Source organism: Oryzias latipes, chromosome 24 (assembly GCF_002234675.1).
Source record: "Oryzias latipes chromosome 24, ASM223467v1".
Lineage (NCBI taxonomy): Eukaryota > Metazoa > Chordata > Actinopteri > Beloniformes > Adrianichthyidae > Oryzias > Oryzias latipes.
Window position 1 is genome coordinate 12104989 of NC_019882.2, and position 26883 is coordinate 12131871.

At 38.1% G+C, this 26883-nt stretch overlaps 2 protein-coding genes and 1 long non-coding RNA gene across 4 annotated transcripts in view; 2 read left to right on the top strand and 1 right to left on the bottom strand.

Annotated features, from left to right (window-relative positions):
* The window catches only part of LOC105357177, a 302080-nt gene that overhangs the window by 246134 nt on the left and 29063 nt on the right, over positions 1–26883 (top strand). The window lies entirely within an intron of this gene.
* On the bottom strand, positions 312–2239 carry LOC110017757. The gene is made up of 2 exons (XR_002293256.1): positions 2153–2239; positions 312–1362 (listed from the first exon to the last, which is right to left on the bottom strand). It is a non-coding gene; the product is annotated as an uncharacterized LOC110017757 (long non-coding RNA).
* On the top strand, positions 1975–17517 carry LOC101157585 (kunitz-type protease inhibitor 1). Its single transcript, XM_023952925.1, has 10 exons — positions 1975–2515; positions 5740–5900; positions 6110–6251; positions 7457–7627; positions 7704–7736; positions 7824–7871; positions 8576–8626; positions 8732–8902; positions 14125–14187; positions 16282–17517. Exons 1-10 carry the CDS (start codon positions 2131–2133, stop codon positions 16422–16424), a joined length of 1368 nt encoding a protein of 455 aa, XP_023808693.1. The 5' UTR covers positions 1975–2130; the 3' UTR covers positions 16425–17517.

Sequence of the window (26883 nt, forward strand, 5' to 3'; positions counted from 1 at the left end):
GACCGTTGGAAGACCATTTCAGGGGACTACTTCTTGAAACTCATCAAGAGAATGCCAGTGTGTGCATAGGAGTAATCAAATCAAAAGGTGGCTACTTTGAAGAAACCTAGAATATGACATATTTTCAGTTGTTTCAAACTTTTTTTGTTATGTATATAATTCCACATGTGTTAATTCACAGTTTTGATACCTTCAGTGTGACTCTACAATTTTCGTTGTCATGAAAATAAAGAAAACTCTTTGAATGAGAATGTGTGTCCAAACATTTGGTCTGTACTGTAAATAAAGATTGATTTTATTTGACACAGATGTAATGTCATCTTTTAATGTTTTTCTCAAACGAAGAGGATAAAGACAAAATCTGCTGACAGTCAGAGTCTTGTTAAAATCAGGGTTGCTATGAATTCCACTTTTTAACGAAACAATAAAGTTTTATATTTAAATCTGCTGGTAATTTTATGATCAGTGGTATCCTTTTTTCTTATGTTCTCTATTAAGTTTTATCACATTCATTCACACAATGTGTTGACAAAACGGCTCAAAACAAATGTAAGGCAACTGTAGTTAAATTGTAACAAGCTAAATTCCGAAAGAAAGTCCCAGTTTTTGTAATAGTGTTAAAGTTGTGTTTTTGTCTTTCAAACTCAGTCTTTTTTCCTGCTATTTAAAATGCCTCTTTTTATAACAATTAGCCTGCAAACTTTTGGGTCCTGCACATGTATCAATTTTATGATTTTTTAAATGTATTTCTTGCAAACACATTGAATACAAAGAGGATCTGTTGAAAAGCCAATACACAGTATTGTGGTTTTCACTGAACGCAATGTTGTTTTCTTGTTACCATCGATGAACCTTCATCTGAGTCCAGAATAACTGGCACTTGTCAAATATATACATATTATGTCTTTTAGTGGAGCTACAACGGCTGACTCTTTCATAAAAATGAACCAAAATACAACAGACACATAAAACAAAACAAAAATTAGTTTGTCAAATGTTCTAATATCACCCACTGTCTTAAATGTACACAAGTACCCAAAGAAACACACAAAACCCCGGTTTGTAATCACTACTTTGACAATTTACAAATGGGCAAAGAAAGAATAGAATAAAATAGAATTGAATAGAATAGTTTTAAGAACAACAAAATTTAGCAGCAAATAGCTTGTGCTAAAGAATGCAACAAACAACATAAGTGCTGATTTCTGTCCACATTCAGGGCTGAGACACCCTTGGGGTAGAAGCTGTCTCTTAGTCTGTCTGTTCTTGTGTGGCCTCCCAGAGTGCTACAGGTCGAAGAGCTGATGTCCGAGATGGAAACTGTCTTTGGTGACGCTTTGAGCTTTAATGAAGCAGCAGGACCTGGAGAAAGTATTAATAAAATGTTCAGAGAATCAGACTGTAAGTAAAATTAAATAAATGAAGTTGAAGTCCTGTCAGTTGTCACACACTTGTCCCAAACTTCTTCACCTCATCGACACATCCCGTGGGGGAGCAGTGAGCTACAAAGGAACCATTTGATGCTTTAACCCGCATATAAAGTTCTAAAGGTCAAGTATGGAGGACTTGGGTTCCATTTTAAGTCTTTTGTGACCTGACTGGATTTCGACCCCTGACCTTTCTGTCAGGGGGTGGACACTCTACTGTCCAGTTATGTGTTGACATTTAATGAAATAAATCTTAGTTTAAAAAAGAGGCTCAATGTGAGTTTTTATGTTGGCAAGATTTTAGAACTTTTGGTTTGTTTTTGCCTCAATTATTTTTTATTTATTTATTTATTTATTTGTGTGATATAATTTGTGATTCTTCTGGGATATGTACAACAAATAAACTTTACATACGTTTTCACTACGTTTGTTGAACTAAATCGTAGCAGAGTGTGTCAACTTTCTCTATCTGGAACCGAAAAACTGGATCTTCTTTATTTTGGGGTAAACAAACTTTGCGCACCGGAACTGAAGGGCCACACCTGAGTGACGTCATGGGCGTCTCCCAGTCTTCAGAGCGCAGCTGCGGGCTTTTCCCCTTAGTTGTTGTCAGCTCAGGTGAGCGCACCTTCCCACCTGAGCGCAGGGCTGGATCGAAATTCTCCAAGTGGAATTCAGAGCCGCTCATTTTCACTGACTGATCATGTCGCGCTGTGGCTCGTTACCTCTGCTCCTCCTGCTGATGATCCTGCTGCCCGGCGGAGGCGCGGAGGACTGCAGCGACTCCTTTCGCAGAGGGAAGGACAACTTCGTGCTGGACACGGCGGAGGCGGTGAAGAACGGCGCGGCCCCGCTGGCCTCGGAGCGCGCCGCCTCCATCCAGGACTGCGTGGAGCTGTGCTGCGGGGACGAGCGCTGCAACCTGGCGATGCTGGTTCCGGCCGACCCCACAGATGACGACCCGAGTCCAGTCTGCGCCCTGTTCAATTGCGTCTACAGAAGCAAGTTTGTGTGCGATTTCACGACCCAGGAAGGATACCAGAGCTCCATACGCAATTCGGTGTATGACAAATACCTGCAAGGGCCAGGTGAGCCCACGCGCGCCTTTTTATGATTGTTGCTTACCAGTCCTGAGACGTGACGTCAGCCCGTGACAACACATGTGGTGAACGAGACAAGCCTTTGCTGGGTTTATGAATCATCCTTCAGATGAGTTCTGATCCACAGAAGTCCAACTTTTAACAAACTAAACACAAAGCTGTCCAAAACTGCACAAAATATTTTAAAAAGAATTATCAAAAACTTTTAGTTTTGGGAGGGATCATGTATTTTTCAGGATCTTTCACAAGTGTTATTACGCAACACCTGAGCACATTTGGTGTGTGTATGAAATCAGCTGATTATTTGAAACTTTTTCAAATGATAGGAACACTTAAAAAAAAAAAAAAAAAACATTAACCAGACAAATACATGTATTTCTTTTATTTCAAGCGACAAATTCAGATTACACAAACTGGACTGAAGCTCAAGAATTACAAAAGTTCTAAAACCATGAGGCATCATAGAAATGGAAGAAAACAAATTGGTACACAGGTAATAATTACACACCGAACTGATCTTTTTCTTTAAAAGGAAAACAAAAAACACTGTCTTTTCAAAAAGAATCTTTCTGGAATTCCTAAAAGAAACAATGAGTCTGCAGAATGAAGCAGAAAGTAGCACTTTTCTGTTCAGGTTCTTCGACTTAAATCCTGAAACGGTTTTCAGTTCAGTCAGCTTTAACGGGGCTTTCTGTACTGAACACTTTATCAACTCCAGAATATGATGGAGGAATGGTTACCAGACAGTTATGTGTTTGGGAATGAAGAAACAGCAGTGCTATTTAAAAGTATTTTATCGCTGTACAACTTTTGTTTTTTTAACGGGGAGATGGAGACATGGATCAGGGAACATTCCTGAACAGGAACATCTTGGATTATAAAAGTCTAAGGACTTTTTTTACCATTTAACACCAGAGGTGTTGCAGGCGACACCTAAATGACTCACGCTCTTTGACATACTGCAATTTGGACCGTTTTTTGCAATCATCTGCTAAATTCTCTTTTCTCCACTTCAGACTCAGCTGGTATTACGCTAATTTCATAAATGTTGAAGTGTTACGGTAGTATCCATTTAAAAGGTAGGACAAGAATAGCCCTTATATTGGATGCACAATGAAATTCAAAGGTTTAGGTTTAAGTTGTTTACACTTATGCTACACACACCGGGCCTGTGTGGCGCATTCAAGAACTCGTTGAACATTGGTTTTTGAACCACTTTTTTAGCATATAGTGTTCACACTGGATTGTTGCTATCCGATATTAGCGCATGTGCTCACAATTGGAAGAAGTTTGGAATTGAAGCAGTTTCTTTCACAGCTCTATGCCGATATATGAAAGACTTGGTGTCATAGAATTCCAGCCAGGAACAACTGCAACAATTTCTCCTTCATGATCAATTTTCAAATGGTTTATTTCAATGTTTTGAAAAGTACACTACCTAAACATCACAACCAAACCAATCTGTGGCCCTGGTTGGTTAAATGTTCAATTCCTTTAACTTTCGACTGATCCAACTGATTGATAGCTGAAGCACCAAGGTTGAGCTTTGACTGCTTGTCATCACTTTGGGTTGGCCATCTTGGCAGGAAGTGACATCAGTGCATCTAAAAAGGCGGAAAATGTATGAGAACAACGATTCTTAGAACATAAAGAACTGTAGAGCTGGCCTTATTTGGATGAAGGTTTGAAGTCCGATCTAAAATAACTGATCATGGGTTTTCATGAATGCTTAACCCTTTATAACTGGAGCTGTCACCGGTGATGGCAAAAAGAAAACACTCTTTGAACTACCGTAAGTCTTCAACCATTTACACAATAAAAGTGATTCAAACGGCTTCTGATGTGGAGAAAAGCTTTTCTCCATGCATGAATCTGTTGGCTTACGTTGATTGCGTAAACACTTCCCTACTGCAGTGTTGCACATCTACACAAAGCTGCTTGAAGAGTTAAGGTTGTCTAAGAATGTTAACACTGCAGCTAAAGCTTCTATGTTAAAAAGAACGCAGATTCATAGAATCCTTATACAGATGTAGAAGAAGTTCCCAAACCCAAGCAATAGTTTTATTTATTTGTGTTTTAATTTTTTAAAATCTTTACAGATTCCATTTTATTACATTGAACTAAATAGAATCTGACCTGCTTGAGTTACAAGCCTGAAATTCTGCATCTCCAACTGCAGCGGTCTCTAGTTATTTTTGGCTTTGAGGTCTGCTGCCTTCATTTTCAGAAAGCCAATGGGAGAACTTGTCGCAACATTTCTTGTATTTACAAGATCACTTCTTCTTTTTTTTTTTTTTTTGGAAACCCATTTGAAAGCCAGGTTGCAAAAGTCTACTTTTCCAGTTTACGTTAACAGTCACTTTAAAAAGCCTAAAAGTAACCTGATTGCTATATTAATGCATCCTTATAGCGGGAATCTGTTTAAAACAGAATATTGTGTTCAAGTAGAAAATCCTGAGCCTTGAAAGTTACATCTTGTCTGTTATTGAGGTAACCCGAACCCAGTCACTTCTAATTACCTGTATCAAATGATTTGGTTTACAGATATCACTTAAACCAGGTATTCAGGAGCAACTGGGGCCACAGTCCATCAAAACAAGAGAGATTTTAGCTCTTTAGGGCGTTTTAACACAACCTAGATGGACAGAAGAACCTTCAACAACCAGTAGACCAAATCAAGCTCAAATAAAAACAATTAATAGTGACACAAATTCTACAAGATCAGTAATTGTCCCTTTTCTCACGCCAAATATCTTCATCATTATCGGATTTCCTAGTTATTCAACAGATCTTTTAGGGACTTAGAGACTGGATAACCACACGTCCATTATTGGATGAAGGCAGTTATCTGGCTGTAAAAAAAAAAATCATATTAACATATGTAACATTTTCAAATAATCTCATTCCCATAGTTAGTCTCCCACCTATCTATTTTTGTGGGCATGTAAACGGAAACAGTAGGCAGTGTTCCACAGCTTCAGTCCAGCAGCAGCACGCAATTGATCACTTGAGGAGCTACTAACAGAAGCCAGCTGGTAGAATTCAGAGCCTTGCTGAGTTGTTCCTTAAATATTATTGATCCTGTGAGCCATGTCATAAAATCATGCGTAAAAAAAACTGACTACTCTCACTTCTCTGAAAAAACAAACTATTTGCTTGATTCTGGTTTAAAGCAGTGTTTCTTAATCAGTAAATCTGTGATGTGTGACCAGGTGAAGTGCATTCTTCCATCGCCAACGCCGGCCGGGATATCATTGCACAGCCCGGAAGGCCCGTGCTGCTCAGTGGTATTGAGAGTCTGTTGCTGAATGAAGCTCACATCACCAAATATCAGTGGATTTTGGAGGAAGGCGACAGTGATGTCGTGATAGAGGTAACTCCTGTAGGCGAGCAGAGTATTATTACACCAAACGGTTATTTTAAGCTTTGTACTTTTTTAAACTAGGACAATTGTAGCACAAAATAGTGCAGGTCTTCAGTGAGCAAGGGTGTTACTGGGTGACGTTTTCCTGCAGCTTTCAGTCTTTTTTTTTGTTTTTTTTGCAAGTCTATCTGTTAAAGTCTTCTGTTTTTGAACGACAGGAGACGAATCAAACTGACACGGTAAAGCTCACCAATTTAAAGGAAGGATCCTACCTCTTTCTGCTGACCATCACAGACACACACGGAGAAACCAGCAAAGCAAATGTCAGTGTCATCGTCATCACGCCGGAAATGTCAATAAGTGAGTATTCAGAGAAAATGTAGTCTTCTATCACTTCAAAAATTAGAGTGAGATGTGTAAGCATCTCATTAATGCCTTAGTCACAACTGGGTGGATACGGATGGATATGGGCTGTCTGAGGATGAAAAATGGTCAAACGTGATTGAAAACCTGTCAGGAAGATAAAACAGTCATGCACATATGTTTCAATGGTCGTGCTGTGAGCGTCAGGTCAGAGCAAACACCTTAAAAAAACATGCAAGGGTAAAGCACGCGTGTCATACAGATTTTTCAAATTTATTATTTATGATTGCCCAAAGGTGTTATTAAAGTGGTAAGTGTGTGCCCCTTGCACACTTGTTGTGAGCTCTTTGGTTGCATCCTGACCATTACAGCAAGGAAATTAGAGAATCAGCGTAGTTTGTGTAGCTGTCAAACCTGGCGTCCTACAAGAACTTGCGTGTCACCTAAAAACCCTGTGTGTGCAGCATTTGCGTGTGGTCAGCAGGAGTCAGTACATACACCTCACTACGATTAGTGTGTGGCATAAGGGCTTTGTACGACAACATCACTCATACGTCATAAGTGTGTTTAACTTATATTATCCTTACAAATACTTCACAATACACTTTCCACATGCACAGCAATTGTATGTTCCATTTTCATGATGGGTCTGCAAGACGTGCTGTCAACAAAAACCTGCAGCACCCGTACGGGTCAACCCCGGGACTGCTTTATGTGACTAAGGCATTAGAGGGAAAGGATGTGCCAATGCTAATGTTAAGCCACAGAGCTGTTTGTGTTTTCACACAGGCAGTCCACGCCTCCCTTCAGACCAGTCAGGCAGGTTTACCTGAAGCCGGTGCTCAGGTGTTTCACAGAAACCAAACCTGCTCTGACTAGTTTGCATTTTGTTTTGGTGTCAACTACATTTTTTTGCATATTTCAGCTCAATCAGTAGTCAATAAGGGGATGGATCAACTGTCCACGGTAGCTCTGATCCGCTCTCTGACACAGACTTTCGGAATTAAAACTCAGATTTGAATTCACAAATTGAAATTCCGACTGTGTTATGGGCGTGTTGGTATCGTATCTGCACAGGGCACGCCCTTTTGCTGTAACTCTGACACTCCCTGCTGTGGATGAATGTTTGTCTTCAGCTGTGTAGAGCTGCATCTGAAGTTGACTGGAACAGGAAGTGATGTCATCATTTTATTTTCTCTCAGGTTATTGTATGGCTCCATTGAAGGTGGGTCCTTGTCGAGCAGCTTTCCCTCGTTGGCAATATGATGCGACTCAAGGCCTTTGTACAGAGTTTCATTTTGGGGGCTGTAATGCCAATGAGAACAACTACTTGTCTGAAAACGACTGTATGTCCGCCTGCCAAGGAGTTAAAGGTAAACCACTCAAAATAAGCCCCAAAAAGACATCTGTCACTAATGACAAAGATTGCTCCATTTATTTTTTTTTCAGATTCAAAACAGAGAAGCATTCATCCATCAGAGGGTAAGCGTCACAACACACTCACGACGTGAGTCCTGCAGGAGAGCAATAATGCACGACATTAAAGTGTGTGTCCACTTGTGTATTTAGGTTTGGATGACTGCACCAACACAACAGACGGGGAATCCTGCATCAAATGTAAAGAAAAAAAGTTCCCAATATTTTAGTGCATCATGATCTTCCTTAAACACACTCGCTGCTTATCATGACAGGACGTATCATGACTTTTTGCTGTTTTTTTCCTATCATTTTTTTTACTAGTGATATACTGTATATTTACAGTTATAAACGTTATATTTGATTTTCTTTCTTCATATGAATATGTTTTTAGGACAGAATTATGACTATGGCTTCTTTTCAAAACCAATCAATGTTCTATCTAGCCAGGAGTCTGCTGAAAAAACAAACGGATGATTCTGTATTCTTAAAAAGGAGTTTAGAGTGCTGGATGTAATGAGAGTCCAGTATGAAGAACGGGTGTTTTCTTTTTAATATTGCTCCAAATTAGTTTTTATTTAGTTGAGTGTATTTATTAAAATAAGGATGCAATGTGGGCGGGGCATCATTCAAAACATTTTTTTTCAGCGGAAAAAGAAGCAGAATAAAGGGACAGAATAATAAAGTGTTTTTATTTATTTTCTTTTAGTTAATAGCCTTTTTAACCAAAGCCACTAAAAGCCTAACTTAAAACAGATTTGTGAATCTGGGCTTTTTTTTTAAATATATGGTTATTTTAAGCTGCCATTTTATACAGTCAAAACCTCAACATTTTAGCTTTTTTTGTTGTGATACTTATAGCCAAAAGCTTAGAGGTCCTTACAATAAAGTCTGCTCCTCCTCAGTGAATCAAACCTTCAGCCGCCTTCTAAGCATCAACTTGAGTGAGAGAAAAAGTGAGTCTTATTTTACACCTAGAATTTTCAATACTGCATGATAATGGGGCCTTCTTATTCGTCACTAAAACCCACACTTTTGTGTTTTCCCTTCTCACCCCACAGTTCAGTGCACAGACGCGCCCCGCACTGGTCCTTGTCGGGCAAGCATACCCCGCTGGTTCTATGACCCGCTGAAGCTGAAGTGCTACAGCTTCATTTTCGGCGGCTGCAACGGAAATGAAAATAACTTTGAGGACGAGACGACCTGCATGGAGACGTGTAAAGATGTATCAGGTACCAATTACACGCACGTCATTCAAGCAATTTGTGGTGCAAGTGCCTCCTTAACCTCTAAAGAAAGGAAAGAGTCTAATGTTTTGTCGGTCCAACTTTGCCATTTACACAGAACTTTGTGTCTGTTCTCAAATGTGACTCAAACCAGGAAGTACTTTATGCTGCAGCTCCTCTAAAGACTTCAGGAAGCCGGTTTCAATCAGTTTCAGCAGGTTTCCGAAAGTCCCTTTCGGAAGATTTTATTGCTTGATTTATTATTTATGATAAATAAGAGGGGGTATATACCTTTCTGGGTCTGTTTTTCAACATTTTTAGACCTCAAATTTGTAAATATTTAGGGGTTATGCTTTGTTTTTCTACTTGGTAGGTGGTTGAAATCTATTTTGTCCTCCCCAATTATTGTTTTCGAAACGCTATTTCAGCGAGCCAAGTTAACTCCAGTAAATATACCCTTTTTTCCTCTGCCTTTTTTTTATCGTTGTTGTTCTTTGGGAGTGTAAATTACAGAGGGTACTGGTTATCCATCTATATTTGTACCACACAAGAGGAATAAGTGCACAACAGAGGCAGAAAGCAAGGGTTAGCTTTCAACTTGACTTGCACAGTCGAATGTACATCTGATTGTGAGACAAAAAAAGAGCCCCAAAAGCAAAATGATTGGCAGCGTGATCAAGCAAAAGAGATGAATTTCTGACTATACGTAAGGTACAGGGTGAAAGAAGCAAAATGACTAAAAAATACAATAGTCCTCAAAAACTCACATGGTTTTAGGTTGGGTACCGCCAGGTCCCACGGGACCCAACGCAAATCTTGCGGGAGATTCAAACTGCCCCGTTTGAATTTTGCAGCGGGCGGGATTGGGCGGCTAAAATAAAACACAGCGGGATAGGGAGGTTGTCTTGCAACATGAGGGAGAAGATTTCAATAGATGATGTAGAAAATAACCTCAAACGAGTTATTTACAGCAGCGGCCCTCAACCCTCAGGTCATTTGGTACCGGGCCGCACAGAAAAAATAAAATAACTTACATTACTTCCGTTTTATTTATTTCGGAAGCTGAAAGATGTTTTATTTTGAAAAATTCCAGATTCTCTGTTACATCTAAGTTACTTTTGACGCAGGCCTATTCGCCCTTCTCGGTCACGTCATAGGATACCACTAAAATAAAACCCAAGAGCTAGCAAAATGAATAAAAAACAAAAGTCTGTGGAAAGTTTCTTTGCACAGGGGAAAAGGCCCAGCCAGGAGACAGAAGAGGAGCCTTTGACTTCCAAAAAAAGAAAGCAACATTTAATAGACAGTATCAGGAGTTCTTCTTAAAATATGGATTTATCCCAACGGGAGATTCCCTCGAACCATTCAGCATTGTGGTGACCTGGATTTTTTTATGCTCTTATTTTGAAGGCATGTTTAAATCTTATCATAGCGACCAGAAAAGTGTTGTGGGCAGAGAAGATGTTGCTAATGTCATAATTTGTTTTTATTGTTATGTTTAGAAAATACCACAGTTTTCATGCAGGTCATATTATTTTGTTGTACTGTAGTTTCGGTCACGTGCATGTTTGGTCTGCTGTCGGAATTCCCCAGGCTGCAGTCAGGGGTTACTGTCGGAGCTGGCAGCTCAGGGAATTATGGGAATCAATCCCCTTTGCCTGCTTTGGTCAAAAGAGGGTTGAGCACGAGTGTTTCTTTTTGCCTACGGGTCCTTTCATCTGGCAGTTATGTTGTTTCACCCTTAATTATTTCTTCCTGTTGTGTTTACTTCTTTTTAGCACCATGAGTGTGGGAAGGGGAGAGGATGATGACAGTTGTGCGATGTCCAATTTTTAGCGTGTCAAAATAAAAGTGCAGAGTACGTCTTATCACGTGTCTCTGCCTCTATTTTAGCGTTGCTGCAGAGTTTGTCCACCACATATAATGTACCGCTCTGAGAGAATTTTGCCAGACATCAAACCGATCCGTGGCGCAATAAAGGTTGGGGAACGCTGATTTGCAGCTCGAAAGCTAAGAAATGAAAGTCTGACGTTTGGAGAAGTAGTTCAATTGTTTTTTATTTTTTTATTTTTTAAATTTTTAACATGCAGGCCAGGGAAATGAAAAAAAAAGCAAAATAACTTGAATTTCTTTAATAATATCAATAGAAATATGTGTTTTTTGTCCTACAGGAAGGGAGGAGACATAAAATTAATTAATCTCTATTATTGTGCAGGACTAAATTCAAATTTGCAGGAGAAGGCGGGAGTGTAACACATGCGTTGCGGGAGCGGGCGGTATTGGTCAGAAATTCGGTGGGCGCGGGATGAGGAAAACAGTCCTGCGCAGGGCTCTACTTTGGTGCTCTACTCTACTTTGGTCACTTTGCCTGTCTGGACGGATTTGGGTTTAAGTGTGGGTTTTTGACCAAATGTGTTTAGTTGTTTTACTGTGTTTTGCCGAGTTATTTTTCCACTTTCTGCACCATGAGTGAGAGAGAGGGAGGGAGAGGATGATGTTATTCACCACCCCTCGTGCTGAGTGAAGTAATGGTAAAGTCAGAGAAATGGTACATGACTGATATTTCATGTTGCAAGTCCATGTTGTTTCATTCAATTTATTGTTATATAAATGAGAATATCTGCAGGCTCAAACTTAGACATGAGAGTTCAAGAAGCACAATAATTGAAGATGGAAAAAATATTTAATTGAATTGGAGTAATATGACATTTAGTTAGATAAATAAGTAAATTTGAGTCGCAGAAACTTTTTCTTTTGCTGATGCAGCCCTGTTACTTTTTTGATGGGCATATATATGCCGTCATTAAAATCTACGGACCCGTCTCACTGAAGTGTAGCGCTCTCTTTTTTTTTTTCTCCACGCGTTTGCATGGTGACTCCATTGTGACTCCATGGTGAGAATTTCTTTATGTACATGCTGTGCACAGGCATTAACAGGGTGGTAGATCTATAGAACTAAAGCTTGGATGTCCCTTATGATGATTGACAGAGCGGGGGCGGGACATTTGACAGTTTCATGGTGGACAGAGAAATGAAATCAAACAATAATCTGCATTTTTTTTTTAAGGAAAACACTGAATCTGCTTTGTTTCTAAGAATGTCTGGAGATGTTGATTCAAACATTTCTTCTGTGTTCTTGGAAAAATCTTTGCATGGACTTCAACTTTTCATTTTGAGAATAAAGCTCTTTTAGATCATTGGGATTTGCTGTGGGTGAATGTTTAACGTTTTACTCAGCAGAGCAAGCATCGGATTCTAGGATTCCTGATAAGATTCAGAACAAAGAAGTCAGTGAACTGTGATGCCGTCACGCCCTGGGGCTTATACTGTCCCGCCTTTTCCCTTTATAGTTTTACTGTATTGTTTCCAAAGTGACTTTACTGTGGTTTTCTCAAACCCAGAAATTGATGCCAACGACTTGGGAGGAAGAACTGAGCGAAGTAAAAATAAACACAATCGAAAACTTGTATCAAAAGCAAAGTGTTTGTACTTTCAACCTGTCCTGTACTCCAGAAAAAAACAAAGTGTCAAAAAATGGAAGCTCAAACTTTAGGATTAGAAGCCAAAAATGGGTTATTTTTTTCAACCAGTGTAACGCGGTACAATACTGTGCCGTAAGAGTAGGTCATCATGGGAAAGGATTCAGTTTGACACTTTGTTTTTTTTATTTTTTTATTTCGAACTGTAAAGAAAAACCACCGTAAAAACACAAATATAACGCTGAATGATGATATGCAAAGTTCGAAAAGGGCTTTAGATGAAGATGGACTATTTTTTGAGTACAACCCCCCCCCCCCCCCTTTATTTAATTCAGTCCTAACTGAAGTGAAAACGATTAAAAAATATTCCAAAACCACAAAAAGAAAAAAGCCTTGCAATTTTATCTTTTTCGCGACGTCCGCCCGTACCATATGGGTATCACTAAAAAAAAGACTGCGATGAATAGTTACCTTGAATTTTTACTAACTATCTGATGGCCACTCTAAATATTTACCGAATCAAATATATAGCTCTTAATGCATTTGACCACTTAAATGCTATTTTATGTTATTGACCAATCAAATGAAAATGCCCTCCTCCCATGTAGATGTGGATTATTTGGAGTATATTTAAGTAATGTTGACAAAACAACTGCAGCAAAAACTGTTACAGTGACATTTTAATGATGTATTAATTGTCTTTTTGTTCATGTATACATGACGCCATCGCAATATTAATCACTATAGTTGCACATTGCAAGTCGTCCTCATATTGTGCAGCCCTAATATCAATTAAACTTGTTGACTCCCTTATATCCATTTATTTTATCACCCTTTACAGAAGTGCTAAGATTTTTTTATGGAACAACAATTTTTAACGTCGTCCTTGCAGGTATTCCATATCTGAAGCCCTTTTGTTGAGATACAGTGAAGTTTAGCATTTGTTCTCACAGCTTACTATGCCACTGCTAACTGTCATGAAGCACAGCAAACGTTAACTTCAAACATCTGTTTTAGCAGTTTGCAAATCTTTTTAATGAAAACAGAGGTAAATAGTTTCATGGTTTGTGTTGGAGCACACAGGAATTATTAACAGCAGAGATTCCAGTGTTTGGTTCATGTCATCTTTTTAATTGAGACGGCTGCTTTCTAATGTCTGGATTGAAAGATAAATTCACTCTCAGGCTTTTTTTTCCCTCAAAAAAAAAACATTTCACAAAAGAAAAACATGTAATACCTCTGCATGTTTACTGTTTTCTTTAGTCATAATTTAACTTAAAAACATAATCTTGGTCCTTTTGGTGTAAAATGTATCAAGAATGCCGCGATTATGTTATTGTTGAAAATTTATATGAACAAGAAATGAATATGAAAAAAAATCTCTTTTAAAAATGAATATCATTGTTTTTTTTGTTTTTCTTGTGAGTTTACATAAAATTGCATTTTAAGCAACTTTAGGGGAAAACAGCAGCTCTATAATGTGCACATTCCCCTACAGCCTTTAGTTATCTTTCGAGGAAAAACGGACAGAATCTAAAGCTTCTTGTGCAGCAACTATAACAAAAAATCCTTGCTAGATCCTGGAGGGATACCTTGGGTTAAAAAGGGTTGAAAAACACTGATCTATATGTGCATTTCTGCCTCACATAACTGTGACCGCCTCCTGTACTTTCTGGTATTTTTCTTGAAGTGACGATCATCTTTACTCACAAAGATCTCTTGTTCTCTTTCTTTTTTTTTTTTTTACAGAAAAAGACTTGTATTTTACGACAATCTTTTCCCCACTTGAGAAAGACGAGGAAAGCAATTCAGGTAAAGTGAGTTATATTTGTAGTTGGATCAGTATACAGCAGGGGTCCCTAAACTACGGCCTGCGGGCCGGACCCGGCCCAGTGAACGATACCAGAGAGAGACCCTTCCTTTTGCATTATTATTATCTTGGGCTGGCCACGTGATCAAGACTCCCTGGTATTGTTTCCTCACGTTAATAAAGCTTATTTGATCAGAGTAGTAGGTTTAGAGGTTGTCATCTGGACATGGTTTTTAAAGTTAGAAGATTGTTATGATAGTTTGACCTCTTATCCAAAAGGCTTCAATTCTGAAATACTTGGTACAAGAGCTGGTTTATAAATGCTCACGGGGAAGGAGTCAGACCTGAAACTGGAGATAGTATGGTTTCCGTAGACTACATTGGTTTCAGGTCGTTAGGAGTCTTTTGTTCTCAGCTGGGGAGACAGTGGCTACCCTTCCCAACCTGGTCAACTCTTTCAGCTGTTAATGACCTTGGTGAGACTGGTTCAGTTTGTTTGGGTTTGAAAACACTGCTGTAGATGCAGTTTCAGGTCTGACGTTTCCCCCTGACTTCTCCTCCTCCACAGAGAACATATTAACCAGCTCTTGGGTGATTACAATTTGGTTATGTGTGGCTTTCAGTTCACATTTAGGCCCCCCTGCGATCATCACACATTTTTTGTTTCAAACTGACCCTGTCCCCCAATCAGAGAATGGAAAAGTCAAGTGGCCCTCGCTGGAAAACGTTTGGGGACCCCTGGTATACAGAATCCATAATGGTCCCACTCTAATCGTCTTTTTATATAAGCATTCCCAGTGGTCTTTTAATTCTGATTATGCAGTTTTTAGCCAAAATTTTAAAAACTGTCATTTTCTTGGACATAGTTTCTGCAGAGTGGCTGGAGTTAATTAGAAATTCACCTCTGAATTGTTGGCGGGACTCTTGGCGTGGAAGTACGCCTGCGCTCAATTTCCATCTGCCCTTTGTTGACACTTTTGCCCGATAGCTTACAGCCCCTCACAACCCCAGACTTGAATGGCTCCAATATATCAATATCAGAGCTATCAGCTGTACAGTTTTGGTCCAGATGCCAGCTCAGACGAGAAAAACAAAGACGTATTTGGCTCTATTTGTCTGCAAGTGGATGGATCAGAATGGTTTTGTTTTTAACAACTACATGTTTTTTTTGAAACTGCATTTTTCCGTCATCTTCAAATTCACAGTAATTTGAGAACTCAGAAATGCTATTTTAATCATAATTTGCTTTATATATGTCGTCCATCATGAGCAAAATGCGACAAGAACATTTTAAAACACCAAAAACATTTTTTTTATTATTGGAGTAGGATTTTAAAACACTATTCATAACAGGACATTGTTACATATTTGTGCCCACGCCTTCCTCGTAGATGTTTATACAGTACAGACCAAAGGTTTGGACACACCTTCCCATTCATTTGAATAAGAAGGTGTGTCCAAACCTTTGGTCTGTACAGTAAGCATTAGACTCACCTGATGAAAATGGTGCTTTTGGTGTTTTTAACATCTTCTTGAAGGATTTTACTCTTGATGGAGTAAATATATAAAGAAAATTACGATTAAGGTTGCTTATCCAAGTATTTCTTTTGTTCAAATCACTGTGAATCCAGAGCCGAAAAAGCTTGTAGGTCTCACTAAGCTACTAAGGCGAGCATAAGCTCCCTGCTCAGCTCCATTCTGACACTTGTGGACTGCTTGTAGACAAATAGATTCATGTACGTCTTTGTTTTTCTCATATGAGCTGGAATCTGGACCAAAACTGTACAGCTGGATAGCTCCAAGATTGTTCACCATGTTGGTTTGGGGTTGTGAGGGGCTCTAACAGGAGAGAGTGCAAACAGAAGGGTGACGGAAAGTGAAGTATTGAAGCGCTGCTCAAACTGTCCTAAGAAACAACAAGCATTTTGATTTAGGCTAAAAACTGCATGATCATAGTTGAAAGACGACTAGGAATGCTGTTAGATCCACATGAGACCAAAAGATGATCAAAGAGGGTACGATGGCATTTCAAAGGCAGCGCTGTTGACGGTGAGGATCTGCAGCTGTGAGGAAATAACCTTGTCTCTCTTCCCCAGGCTCTGCCGTTGTGGCTGTGGTTCTGGTTCTGGGCCTTCTTGCTCTGTTGGCTGGCCTCTCATACTGTTACATCAAAAGGCGCAGAGGGCAATCCAGGAGTTCAACTTCCACAGACCCCGCCGAAGTGCCACTATCAAAGTGAGACGTCACCGTCAATCAAGAGGAAAGTCTTCACCTCAGGGCTGCAGTTACCACGACAGTCTGCCTGACCGCTTTTTGCTGCTGTTGTTGTTTTTGTATTTTGTGAGAGAGAAACTGGACTTTTTGTGCATTTTGGTTTGTTTTTTGTCAGTGTTTTTTTTTTTTTTTACTTCAGTGAAACATTAAACTGAACAAAGACTAGGTTTGAGACTAAAACCAGTTGGGATAGCAGCAACTTCACGCATCAGTAAGGCTGGATTATATTGTTTTATGGTTGAGACACAACCTTCATGTCTGCTATGTTTAAACAGCAGGTCTGTTCTGTTTAAATTAACGCTGTTTTATATGTCACCTTGAATTGGATTTTAGGATTAATTCAGTTTAAAGACAATGACTCTTTTTAAGAAATGTATTTCAATAAACTGTTTTTAGGCTTAAAAAAATCTCAATTAAGTGCCATTTGTTTTTAACGACGAAAAACCATTTTATTAAAAAAAATCCTAATTCACCTGGAAGTCTTATTTCAACAATCTTACTGTGTGTTTGGTCAACTGGGAGCAACTGGAAGCTTTTCTCTCATCAAGGAAACAACTTTTTAATTGACTCAACAAAGCAGTCAAAATGTTGTCTTTTTGCACATTCCCTTGTTTACTTTGGAGTTTTACATGTTTCACCTTTAATTTGTTAATTAGTGACACCTGAATGACAGGTTTGATAAGCTCCCTCTCACTTGCACTCCAGATTGAGGCAGAGAGCGTGGGTTGTTCATTTTCGTTGACCCCTCTTGTTTGCTACTTTTATGCCACTTTGTCGCTACAGTTTTCTTTACATTCACCTTTTCTGCCCTTTGTGGACTGCCATAGTGGCAGGACAGTTGGCTCAGAGTAATCTGTCTACACGGTTCAACAGAACTGTCTAGCAATATTGGAGCTATCCAGCCATACAGTTTATTGCTAGATTCAAGGAAAACAAAGACGTTTACAGACCCATTTGTCCACAAGTGGATGCATCAGAATGGAGCAAAGCGGGGAGATTGTGGTCCGCTCAGTGTTCCTGATTCAAAGTGATTTGAATAAAGAAATACGAAAAAAAGCTATTTTAAGATTAATTTTCTTCATACATGTCTTCCATCATCAGTAAAATCCCACAAGAACATGTTAAAAAAACAACAAATTTTTCAACATTATTTACTCCTAATCTGTTTTTGTAAGTAAACAAAGATGCAAAACAAAGGTATAGACTGCGGCGTATTTATGAGAAGGTTGCGGGTCAGACACAAACTGAACCCAACGTCTCAAAATGCTTAAACGGGAAAGTTGCATTAACAAAAGGTTTGATTTTTAAGGCTTGAACAACTAAAAACTGTCACATCAACTCAGCATATGGTTTAAAAACAAAATAATTGGAGATTAAAGGTTAATGAAAAAATGGGAATTTAGGTTTTTAAATGTTTTGATGATTTTTTTTTAAATTTACCTATTTTAGTAAAGATTAATTTAGTTTTCTTGTTTTTTAAGTTAAACAGTCTTTATTTTTGTCTTTAAATTGCCAGATAGTTTAATCTGAGCTATTTATCAGGAAAAGGGAAGGACTTTTTTTTTTTTCTTGAGTGATGCAACTTTTCGTTGCAGTCAACTGGCACGCTGAGACTTGTCTAATTCTCTCCAGTCGTGAGACTTTTTCCTGACTGAGCTGTAATAATCAAAGCTCTGGTTTCTTCCTGACGAACTTCTAAATTTTGGCAGTTTTCTAGTCCCACTTTCTGGGGTTTTTACCTTTGTGATCTACTTACCTGTCCGGAAAACAAAGCCTTCTTTGCTGCCTGCCTAGATTAGGGAATTTCAGTCTGGATCCAGATGGATTAGATAATCTGCAGATAATCTTGGGGCATAAGGCTGGGTATTCTAATATCTATCAAAAATCTATTTTAACCAGATATTTATTGCTTTACAACTCAAAATGTCAGAAAAATAAAACATTTGTTCATCTTGTAACCACTATGAGCTTGGCACTAAAGAAACTAAGTCATAACAAAAATAAAACATTTTTTATCTTACTTGCTAAATTTCATATTTAAACTTGTCTATACTTATTTTTTTAATAGAGACAGGGATTATAAATGCTATAATGGCTTTACTGGGTGTGGTCCAGCAACTGTCGTTCCTGTTACCCTGCCTGTTTTCAGAGAAACCGGCTTTATCCCTGAACTGACAGACAGTGATTAGAGAAGTAATTTTTCCATTCCAAGGAAATCTACAGCTTATTTAATTGTTTTTTTTAATAAATAAATTTTTTATATATACATATATACATATATACATATATACATATATACATATATACATATATACATACACACACACACACACACACACACACACACACACACACACACACACACACACACACACACACACACACACACACACACACACACACACACACACACACACACACACACACACACACACACACACACACACACATACCCGTATTTCTTACCCCGTGAGGTCCCATGACTAGGACCCTCCTGGTGGGATCCACCTTTTCTACAAGGTTTTCTGAGATGGTTTTAACTGCTAAAATAATGTAATTTTTTTTCAAGGAGTGTTGTCATTTCAAATACTGAAAACACTAACATGAAAAATAAACCTGAATTTTGGTTTCCCATGGGGACCACCCATACAACAGTAGTTACTCTAACTTTGGTTAACAGCTCTGTAACTAAGGCAATTGGGATTGTAGTACTCATTTCACACTTCCTGACTAATAAAGTCATTTACCAAACATGCAAGGCATCATTCACTGTCAAAATATGTTTGTTATGAAGGAAACTGCGAACAGCAAATAAGAGACATGGGCAATTTATTTATAGTTACCAATCTATAAAACTAAATATACTGCTGTTGGACAGAACAAGGTTCCCTTTGACCCGTTAAACGTTCTATCACACACTTACTGCAGGGCTGTTGAACTCCAGGTTTGGAGTGTTGACATCCTGCTTGTTTTCCAGATTTTCTTCTTCTACTTCCTGTTGATCTACTGGGCCAGGTGAGCTCAGTCAATCAAAAGCAGGAGTTGGTGGAAAACAAAAATTAGGGCTCCCCCTCGTTTTCCCTTTCCTACTTTTAACTGACTGGAATCACCGGGGCAGCGGATCGGAAGGGGGTAGAGCAAAAAGATCTGGAAAACTAAAACGACATCAGCCCTAAAGGCCTGGAGTTCCACAACGTAAACACAGATTTAACCAGAAAACAAAGACCTGTTGAACTCAAATTAAGTGCTTTATAAAAACAAAGTGACATTTGACCTGTCAAAAAATTACAAAATGAAATCAAGTGCTTCAGGAAAAAAAAGTCACCTTTGACCTATACAATTGTTTCAAATACAAATAAAATGCTTCAGAAATTAAAGGTCACCTTTGACCTATACATATGTTTTAAATACAAATTAAGTGCTTCAGAAATTAAAAGGTCACCTTTGACCGATACACGTGCTTCAAATGAAAATTAAGTGCTTCCGGAAAAAAAGGTCACTAAGATAAATAAGTGCATGTGTCTGAAGCTTAAATTTGGAACTTAGATTTACAAGCACTGGTTTAAATTAAAGAAAACAAAATAAAGTTGAATCACATCTTTCTAACTAACAAAAACTAACGTCTTTTTGAACTATACCGCCTCAGTGCTGTGATTTTGTTCCTAACAAAAAACTTGACTGCCTGCCATGTTCGTCCTTCCAGCTCCCTCGGCGAAGCTTCTATGCAGGAAAGATATGTTTTCCTGGTACCCTCCCACCTTCAATGCAGATTCCTAAAATTTTTTCCAATGCTCGGCACTCTGCTGAAGACCAGGTCCTTTTTTTTAAGCTCCTTAGAAAAAGAAAGGAAAAAATGTTATAAGTCACCAACTTACAAAACGTGATTAGACCAGATTCAAGGTAATGAGCATTTCTTATTTACAAAAACTAAGGAGATGCTACGATATATATCAAAAGCTCAGCAAAACGTCTGACTACTTGTAACAGTGTTAACTAAATGTCAGATGTTCATTAGAAAAGAAAGCCCACAGAAATAGATTTTCTTATCTTGTGTTGAAAGAAGGAAATAAAGTATCAGAGCCACGTTGCTGGTGTAGTTAGAAATGATTCTGTATTGTGCAAAGTTACCCGTCTCAGCAGTATCGATGCCTTAGTCTCTCTGCTGTGTAGAAACCATGGGCTCCATTTTTGAAAACATTTTAATTAAAAACCCAACAAGAACCACACAACCTCACATTTTCATTGAAAGCTGACATAAGACAATTTCATGAAACTCAAGTCTTTCAATGTTGGCAGTGAGATGTTTCAAAGTCTGATTTAGACAGTTTTGATGACATGTACCTCTTGTGCACAATTATTAGTAACATTTTATCTTTGAACTACATATGCTATAAGCAAGAAATGTAATAATAAATAATACCCCCCTCCCTTAAAAATGGTTGTTAGAAAACATAGTTTGTGCCATTTTTAAGAAACTTTTAAAAGTGTAACATGTAGGAAGCATACCTGTTTGTAAGGGTCGCTTCTTAGACTTTTAGACTTTTTCACTGCCGTGTCCGTTCTTCAGTCTTGAGTCCTGTTCATTGTATGAACAATATGGTTATTTTAAAATGACAATCATACACTTTTTGTCTTCCCTGAATTGAGAAAATGTCAATATTAAAGACCCATGCCCTAATGGCACATACACAACAGCCATGGAAGCACTGTGAAGCAGCTCTTCAAGTCCAGCTTCAACTACAGTCAGGACCACAAATATTTGGACAGAGACACATTCTTTCTAATTTAGTTTCTGTCAATTACCACAGTGAATTTAAAATAAAACAACTCAGATGCCATGGAAGTGCAGACTTTCAGCTTTTATTCCATAGATTGAACAAAAAGATTGCATGAAAATGTGAAAAACGAAAGCATTTTTTAAACACAATCTCTTCCAGGTGAATGCAGCCAAACTGATTGGGCGGCGTTTCATAATACAGATGCACAATGACCTAAAACATACAGCCAAAGCAACTCAGGAGTTTATTAAAGCAAAGAAGTGGAATATTCTTGAATGTTCAAGTCAGTCACCTGATCTTAACCCCATTGAGCAGCATTTCACTTGTTGAAGACTAAACTTCAGACAGAAAGGCCCACAAACAAACAGCAACTGAAAGCCGCTGCAGTAAAGGCCTGGCAGAGCATTCAGAAGGAGAAAACCCAGCATCTGCTGATGTCCATGAGTTCAAGACTTCAGGCTGTCATTGACAACAAAGGCTTTTCCACCAAATATTAGTAATGACCATTTTGTTTTCAGTTATTTCATTTGTCCAATGACTAACGAGCCCATGAAATGATGGGGTGGTGTTTAAAAAAAAAAACTTTAGTTTTTCACATTTTTCTGCAATCTTTTTGTTCAACCCATGGAATAAAAGCTGAAAGTCTGCACTTCAATGGCATCCGAGTTGTTTTATTGAAAATTCACTGTGGTAATGTACAGAAACTAAATTGGAAAAAAATGTGTCTCTGTCCAAATATTTATGGTCCTGACTGTACATTTATTTTCTTTCATAGTAGTAGGTTTAGCTTTCTGTCAGAATTGACAAAGCCTTTTGGATAAGAGGTGAAACGTTTTCTAACTTTAAAAACCAAGTCCAGATGACAGCCCCTAAACCTACTACTATGACAGGGGTGGGCAAACTACGGCCCGCGGGCTGGATACAGCCCGCCTCCATCTTTGGTCCGGCCCGCCGAACACACTTTTTTTTTAATCTGGCCACACGATCAAGATCTGACATTTTATTCCACCTTCTGCAGTCTGTGTTCTACCTGAAAACCTTTAAAATCACTGTCAAATAGAACAGAAGACAGTCTTCTCTTTCCACGTCGCATTTCATCTTTCCCGGTTTAGCTCATTATATCTGAGCGATCATGCTGCCTTTTTTAAACAGTGCGCTCTGTTCTGTGTCCTGATTGGCTGGAGACCTTGTCAATCAATCTCCCCAGTCCGTGCCTCAACTCCTGTACAGAAACGCGCAGCTCTCAGATCTATAGAAATCTTTGATCGTGATCAGATCTTTGTTTTCATTTTAAGATCCTGGACCTAATTTCTATGAAAGTTTAAGAATTTAAACAAGAGAAAATGGTGAAAATGTTCATGTCTGTCTGCGAAAAGTGTATTTAGGCAGTGAGGAGTTTTACTACCATAAATTTAAAACGTCTGTAATCATTCTCCGTGGATTTCACCGATTATTTTTACAACGAAACTCCTGCAATAAAGGAGGGAACTCTGTAGTGGTGAAAAAAATAACACAGATATATGTGTAGTTGCAGCAGAAGACAGATAAATTCGCTTTTTCTGTATTACTGGATGAAAACAGAAAGCGTAGCTGCCCAAACTGTGAGACGCAAGATGAGCTCAAAGTCTCTGAGGAATTATGACGAGAGAGGATCCATCATTTATTGTTTTTGTTTTTAAATGTCAGTATATTTTTCCTGAATTTGTCTTTGAAAATCATAGAGAGTGTTGTTTGGTCATTGTTTTATTTCATAAATAGTGTTATTTATTTTCTTAAAAGGATCATGAATGAATGAAACTTTATTCATACAACACTTTACAACTCCTTGAAGGTACCAAAGGGCTTCACAATAAAATAGAGATCTAAAATGGGAACAAAAGTTTTAAACTAAAAACTCTAGAATATTCTGTTTTAGAATATAATTTTCAATCCAAATGTTTTCATCTACATTCCATGTTAAATCATTTTCACTCCACGCATCTGCTCCTGGTCCGGCCCTTCTATCCAATTTTATAACCCAATGTGGCCCAATGCGACTTAAAATAATTGCCCGACCCTGTACTATGATGTGGAAATGGAATCAACCTGGATAAATGAGAGTCTTCATAGACATGCATTTTTTTTCTTTTGTCAAAATCGTTAAAAGTGATCTCCTAATTATGATTGTGCAGTTTTTAGCCAAGATCCAAAAGCTGTGTTGCTTTTTTAAGACATTTTTTAAGACCATAGGCAGTGGTTCATTAGAAATACAATACTGGGCTTACTTCCCCTCCCTGTCACAGATAGCCGTTTGTGCGAGCACGAGCTTATAGCCTCACGCTAATATTAGTGGGGCAAAAATAATGACAAGCAATATTGGATCAATCCTGCCAGACAGTTTTGAGCAAGATTTTAGCCATCAGGGCAAGATGGAACTCCCTGTGTGCGACATCACACTACTCTGTTAGGTTTTGTTTTTGTCTTTAAAGCAAAATAGGTTTAGTGATTTTGGCTAAAATAGTCGATTTCACGATTAAAACTCAACTGGGAACGCTTGTATAAAAAGATTAAATTTAGAAGGGGGGGGGTGTAATACCAGATTCACTGTCTTCACTCCTCGACTCCATTTGATGTTTTGTTGAAGATGTTGAAGTCCCGAAGTCCCTGTAAAAACAGAATAGAACAAGTGTTAAAATGGAGTGCTCATTAACGTAATGAGCAGGGTAGATTGCAGGCCATCAGAAAAATAAACGAAAGCTAAAAACACATTTAAAAAAACTCCGTCAGTAAATAATTATCCTCACAATCTGTCTGCTAGCCGAAAGTCTCTGCAGGCTACTGCTTTTTTAGTTTCTATGCAGCTTGAGGGGACGTCTGACAGATCTTGAACCATGGCATGCTTGGTAAAGTAGTCTTTAGTGAGCTGGAGAAAAGAAACAAGTTTTTCATTTTAAATTGTAATACACTACTTTGTAAATAATATTTTATAAAAGTTAAGAGTTCAGTCTAAAGCAGGGGTGGGCAAACTGCGGCCCGCTGGCTGGATCCGGCCCGCCTCCATGTTTGGTACGGCCCATTGAACAATATCAGAGACCCATGTTTTTTTTTTTATCTGCCCATTTTAGAAGTGACATTTTCTTCCCCCCTACTGCAGTCTGAGCTCCAACCTGAAACCCTCTAAAAATCTGTCAAATAGAGCAGAAGACAGTCTTCCCTTTCTACGTCACAGTTCATCTTTCCCAGTTTAGCTCATTCTTTTAGATCGATTATGCTGCTTTTTTTAAACACCCTGTTCTGTGTCCTGATTGGCTGAAGACCCTGTCAGTCAATCTCCATGTCTCCTGTACAGAAAGGCAGAGCGCTTTAGATCTACAGAAATTTTTGTTTTCATTCTAAGATCCTGGACCTAATTTCTATGAAGGTTTGAGAATTTAAACAAGAGAAAAGGTGAAAATGTTCATGTCTGTGTGAGAAAAGTGTATTAAGGCAGTGAGAAGTTTAACTACCATAAAAAAACGTCTGTAAGTAACCAAACTCCGTGGATTTCACAGATCACGGTTATTTTCAGAACATAACTCCTGCAAAAAACGAAGAACTCTGTACTGGTGAAAAGGTAACGCAGATATACGATTAGCTGCAGCAGAAGACAGATAAATTTGCTTTTTTCATTATTACTGGATAAGAAAACGACATGCAGGACACAGCTGCTCAGTATTAGAGCAAACTATGAGACGTGTGAGGAGCTGCAGCTTCAAAGTCTCAGCGGGACGAAGACGGGAGAGGATCCACTATTCATTGTTTTTTTCTTTTTAATGTATCAGCATATTGTTTCCTGACTTTTTGTCTTTGAAAATCACAGAGAGTAATTTAGTTATTTTTTATTTCATAAATATTGTTATTTGTTGTATTAAAAGGATCATGAATTAATAAAACTTTATTATAGGGCTTCACAATAAAATAAAGAAGCTTAAAGTTTTAAAGAAAAAAGACTTATTGTGGCCCTCATAAGAAAAGGTTTGGGGGCTCCGCTTTATCATCCATGTGGTGTTTGAATATGTGTTTTTTTTTTTCATTCTCATGATCATTCAAACACCACATGAATGGAGCATTTCTCTGAGTTTTCACAACATACATCAAGCTGTTAGTGTAATTGGCTCTAAAATGAAAACAAAAGTTTTAACCTAAAAACTCTAAAATGTTGTAAAATATAATTTTGCTTGAAAAGTGCTTTCATCCAGATTCCATATTATTTCATTCTCACTCCTGGCATCTGCTCCTGGTCCGGCTCTTCTATCAAACTTTAGAACCCAATGTGGCCCTCAAGTCAGAAAGTTTGCCCACCCCTGGTCTAAGGCAAAGTTTGATGATAAAGATTCTGAGCCCTATTGATAAAAACATTGACAAAAGTATTTGATATTGGCTGGATTCCATGATAAATACTTACAAATACACTGTCTGTTCTTGTTAGGGGAGGAACCTCTGGCTCATCTGTATCTGACTGTTCTCGTTGGACACAGGCAGTGGTGTTGGTGTCTGGTTCCAATTCCTTAAGAGATTATTTTTACTTTTTAAAATTAAAAAGGTACAAATTAAAACTGCACAAGTTTAATCACATGTTGGATTTAATTTTTCACTAAATTAAATATCTACATTTTAAGATATTTAACTGATTTATGAATTAAAACTCTACAAGTTAAATCTTTGCAGTTTTACTTTTAACCACATTTTTATTTTTCCCCCCACCCAAGGAATTTAGCAGGCTATTTATTTCTGGCAAGCAGGAATTTCATAACAGTTAACATAGGGTAAAAAACACCGTTCTTTTTGACACTTACCCAGCTATTGCCAACAGCATCTTCTCTTTCTGGGATGTCTGAAGATCCAACCAAGGAGCTGCAGCTTTCAGTGGATACAGAGGGCTATAAAGGGGACACAAATGACATTACTCGTTTACATCAGTTTAGCAGAAATGTGCTAACCAATGCTTTCACATCTAATAGATATTACATTATTAAAAAGGAGATGATAAATTATTTTGCAATGTGAATTTTTTTAAGAATCTTGTTACATAGAAGAAATCTACTATAAATAAGTATTTTGATCCCAATAAATAGTATACTGAAAACAGTGGCAAAAAAACTTTACCTGCACAGGTGGATGTTTGGTCTTCAGGCCCTCTGTGTACCTCTTCTGGCACCTTTTCTTTTGCTCCCTAAGCATCTTCACACGCTTTTTAAATCTGAAGGTTCTTCTAAGAATCAAACACAGAAAGGTTGTTTAATTAAACACTCAGATGAAAGACAGACTCAGCTAAAAAAATGTCCTTACTGATAAACTATTATATAAACAAAGTTTACTTTACACAATTATCTTAATGATGACGCAGCAGTGGGTCTGTGCAGATGAGGTTCACAAAATGAACATTAGCTTTGGACCTTCCTGAGTTTTTGATTTAAAGTATTTAGATAAATGCTCAGTACTAAATGTGCTCAATTATTTACTACTGCACCATAAACCAACCAGGAAGCAAAAGTATAAAAACATGTAAGCGGGACTCGAGTTTTAAACAAAAGACATGATCAAAATATTACTAAATGTTGGAACCAGAAATACTTTTTAAAGTCACTTGATTACCGTACAACAGGGCACCATGGTGTCATACATTTT

Bases quoted from the DNA above. Each gene is read 5' to 3' on its own strand.
- LOC101157585 (XM_023952925.1), top strand. From the start codon at position 2,131: ATGTCGCGCTGTGGCTCGTTACCTCTGCTCCTCCTGCTGATGATCCTG. The intron at 2,516-5,739 runs GTGAGCCCACGC...ATGTGTGACCAG, and splicing joins CAAATACCTGCAAGGGCCAG to GTGAAGTGCATTCTTCCATC. The intron at 8,627-8,731 runs GTGAGTCTTATT...CTCACCCCACAG, and splicing joins CAACTTGAGTGAGAGAAAAA to TTCAGTGCACAGACGCGCCC.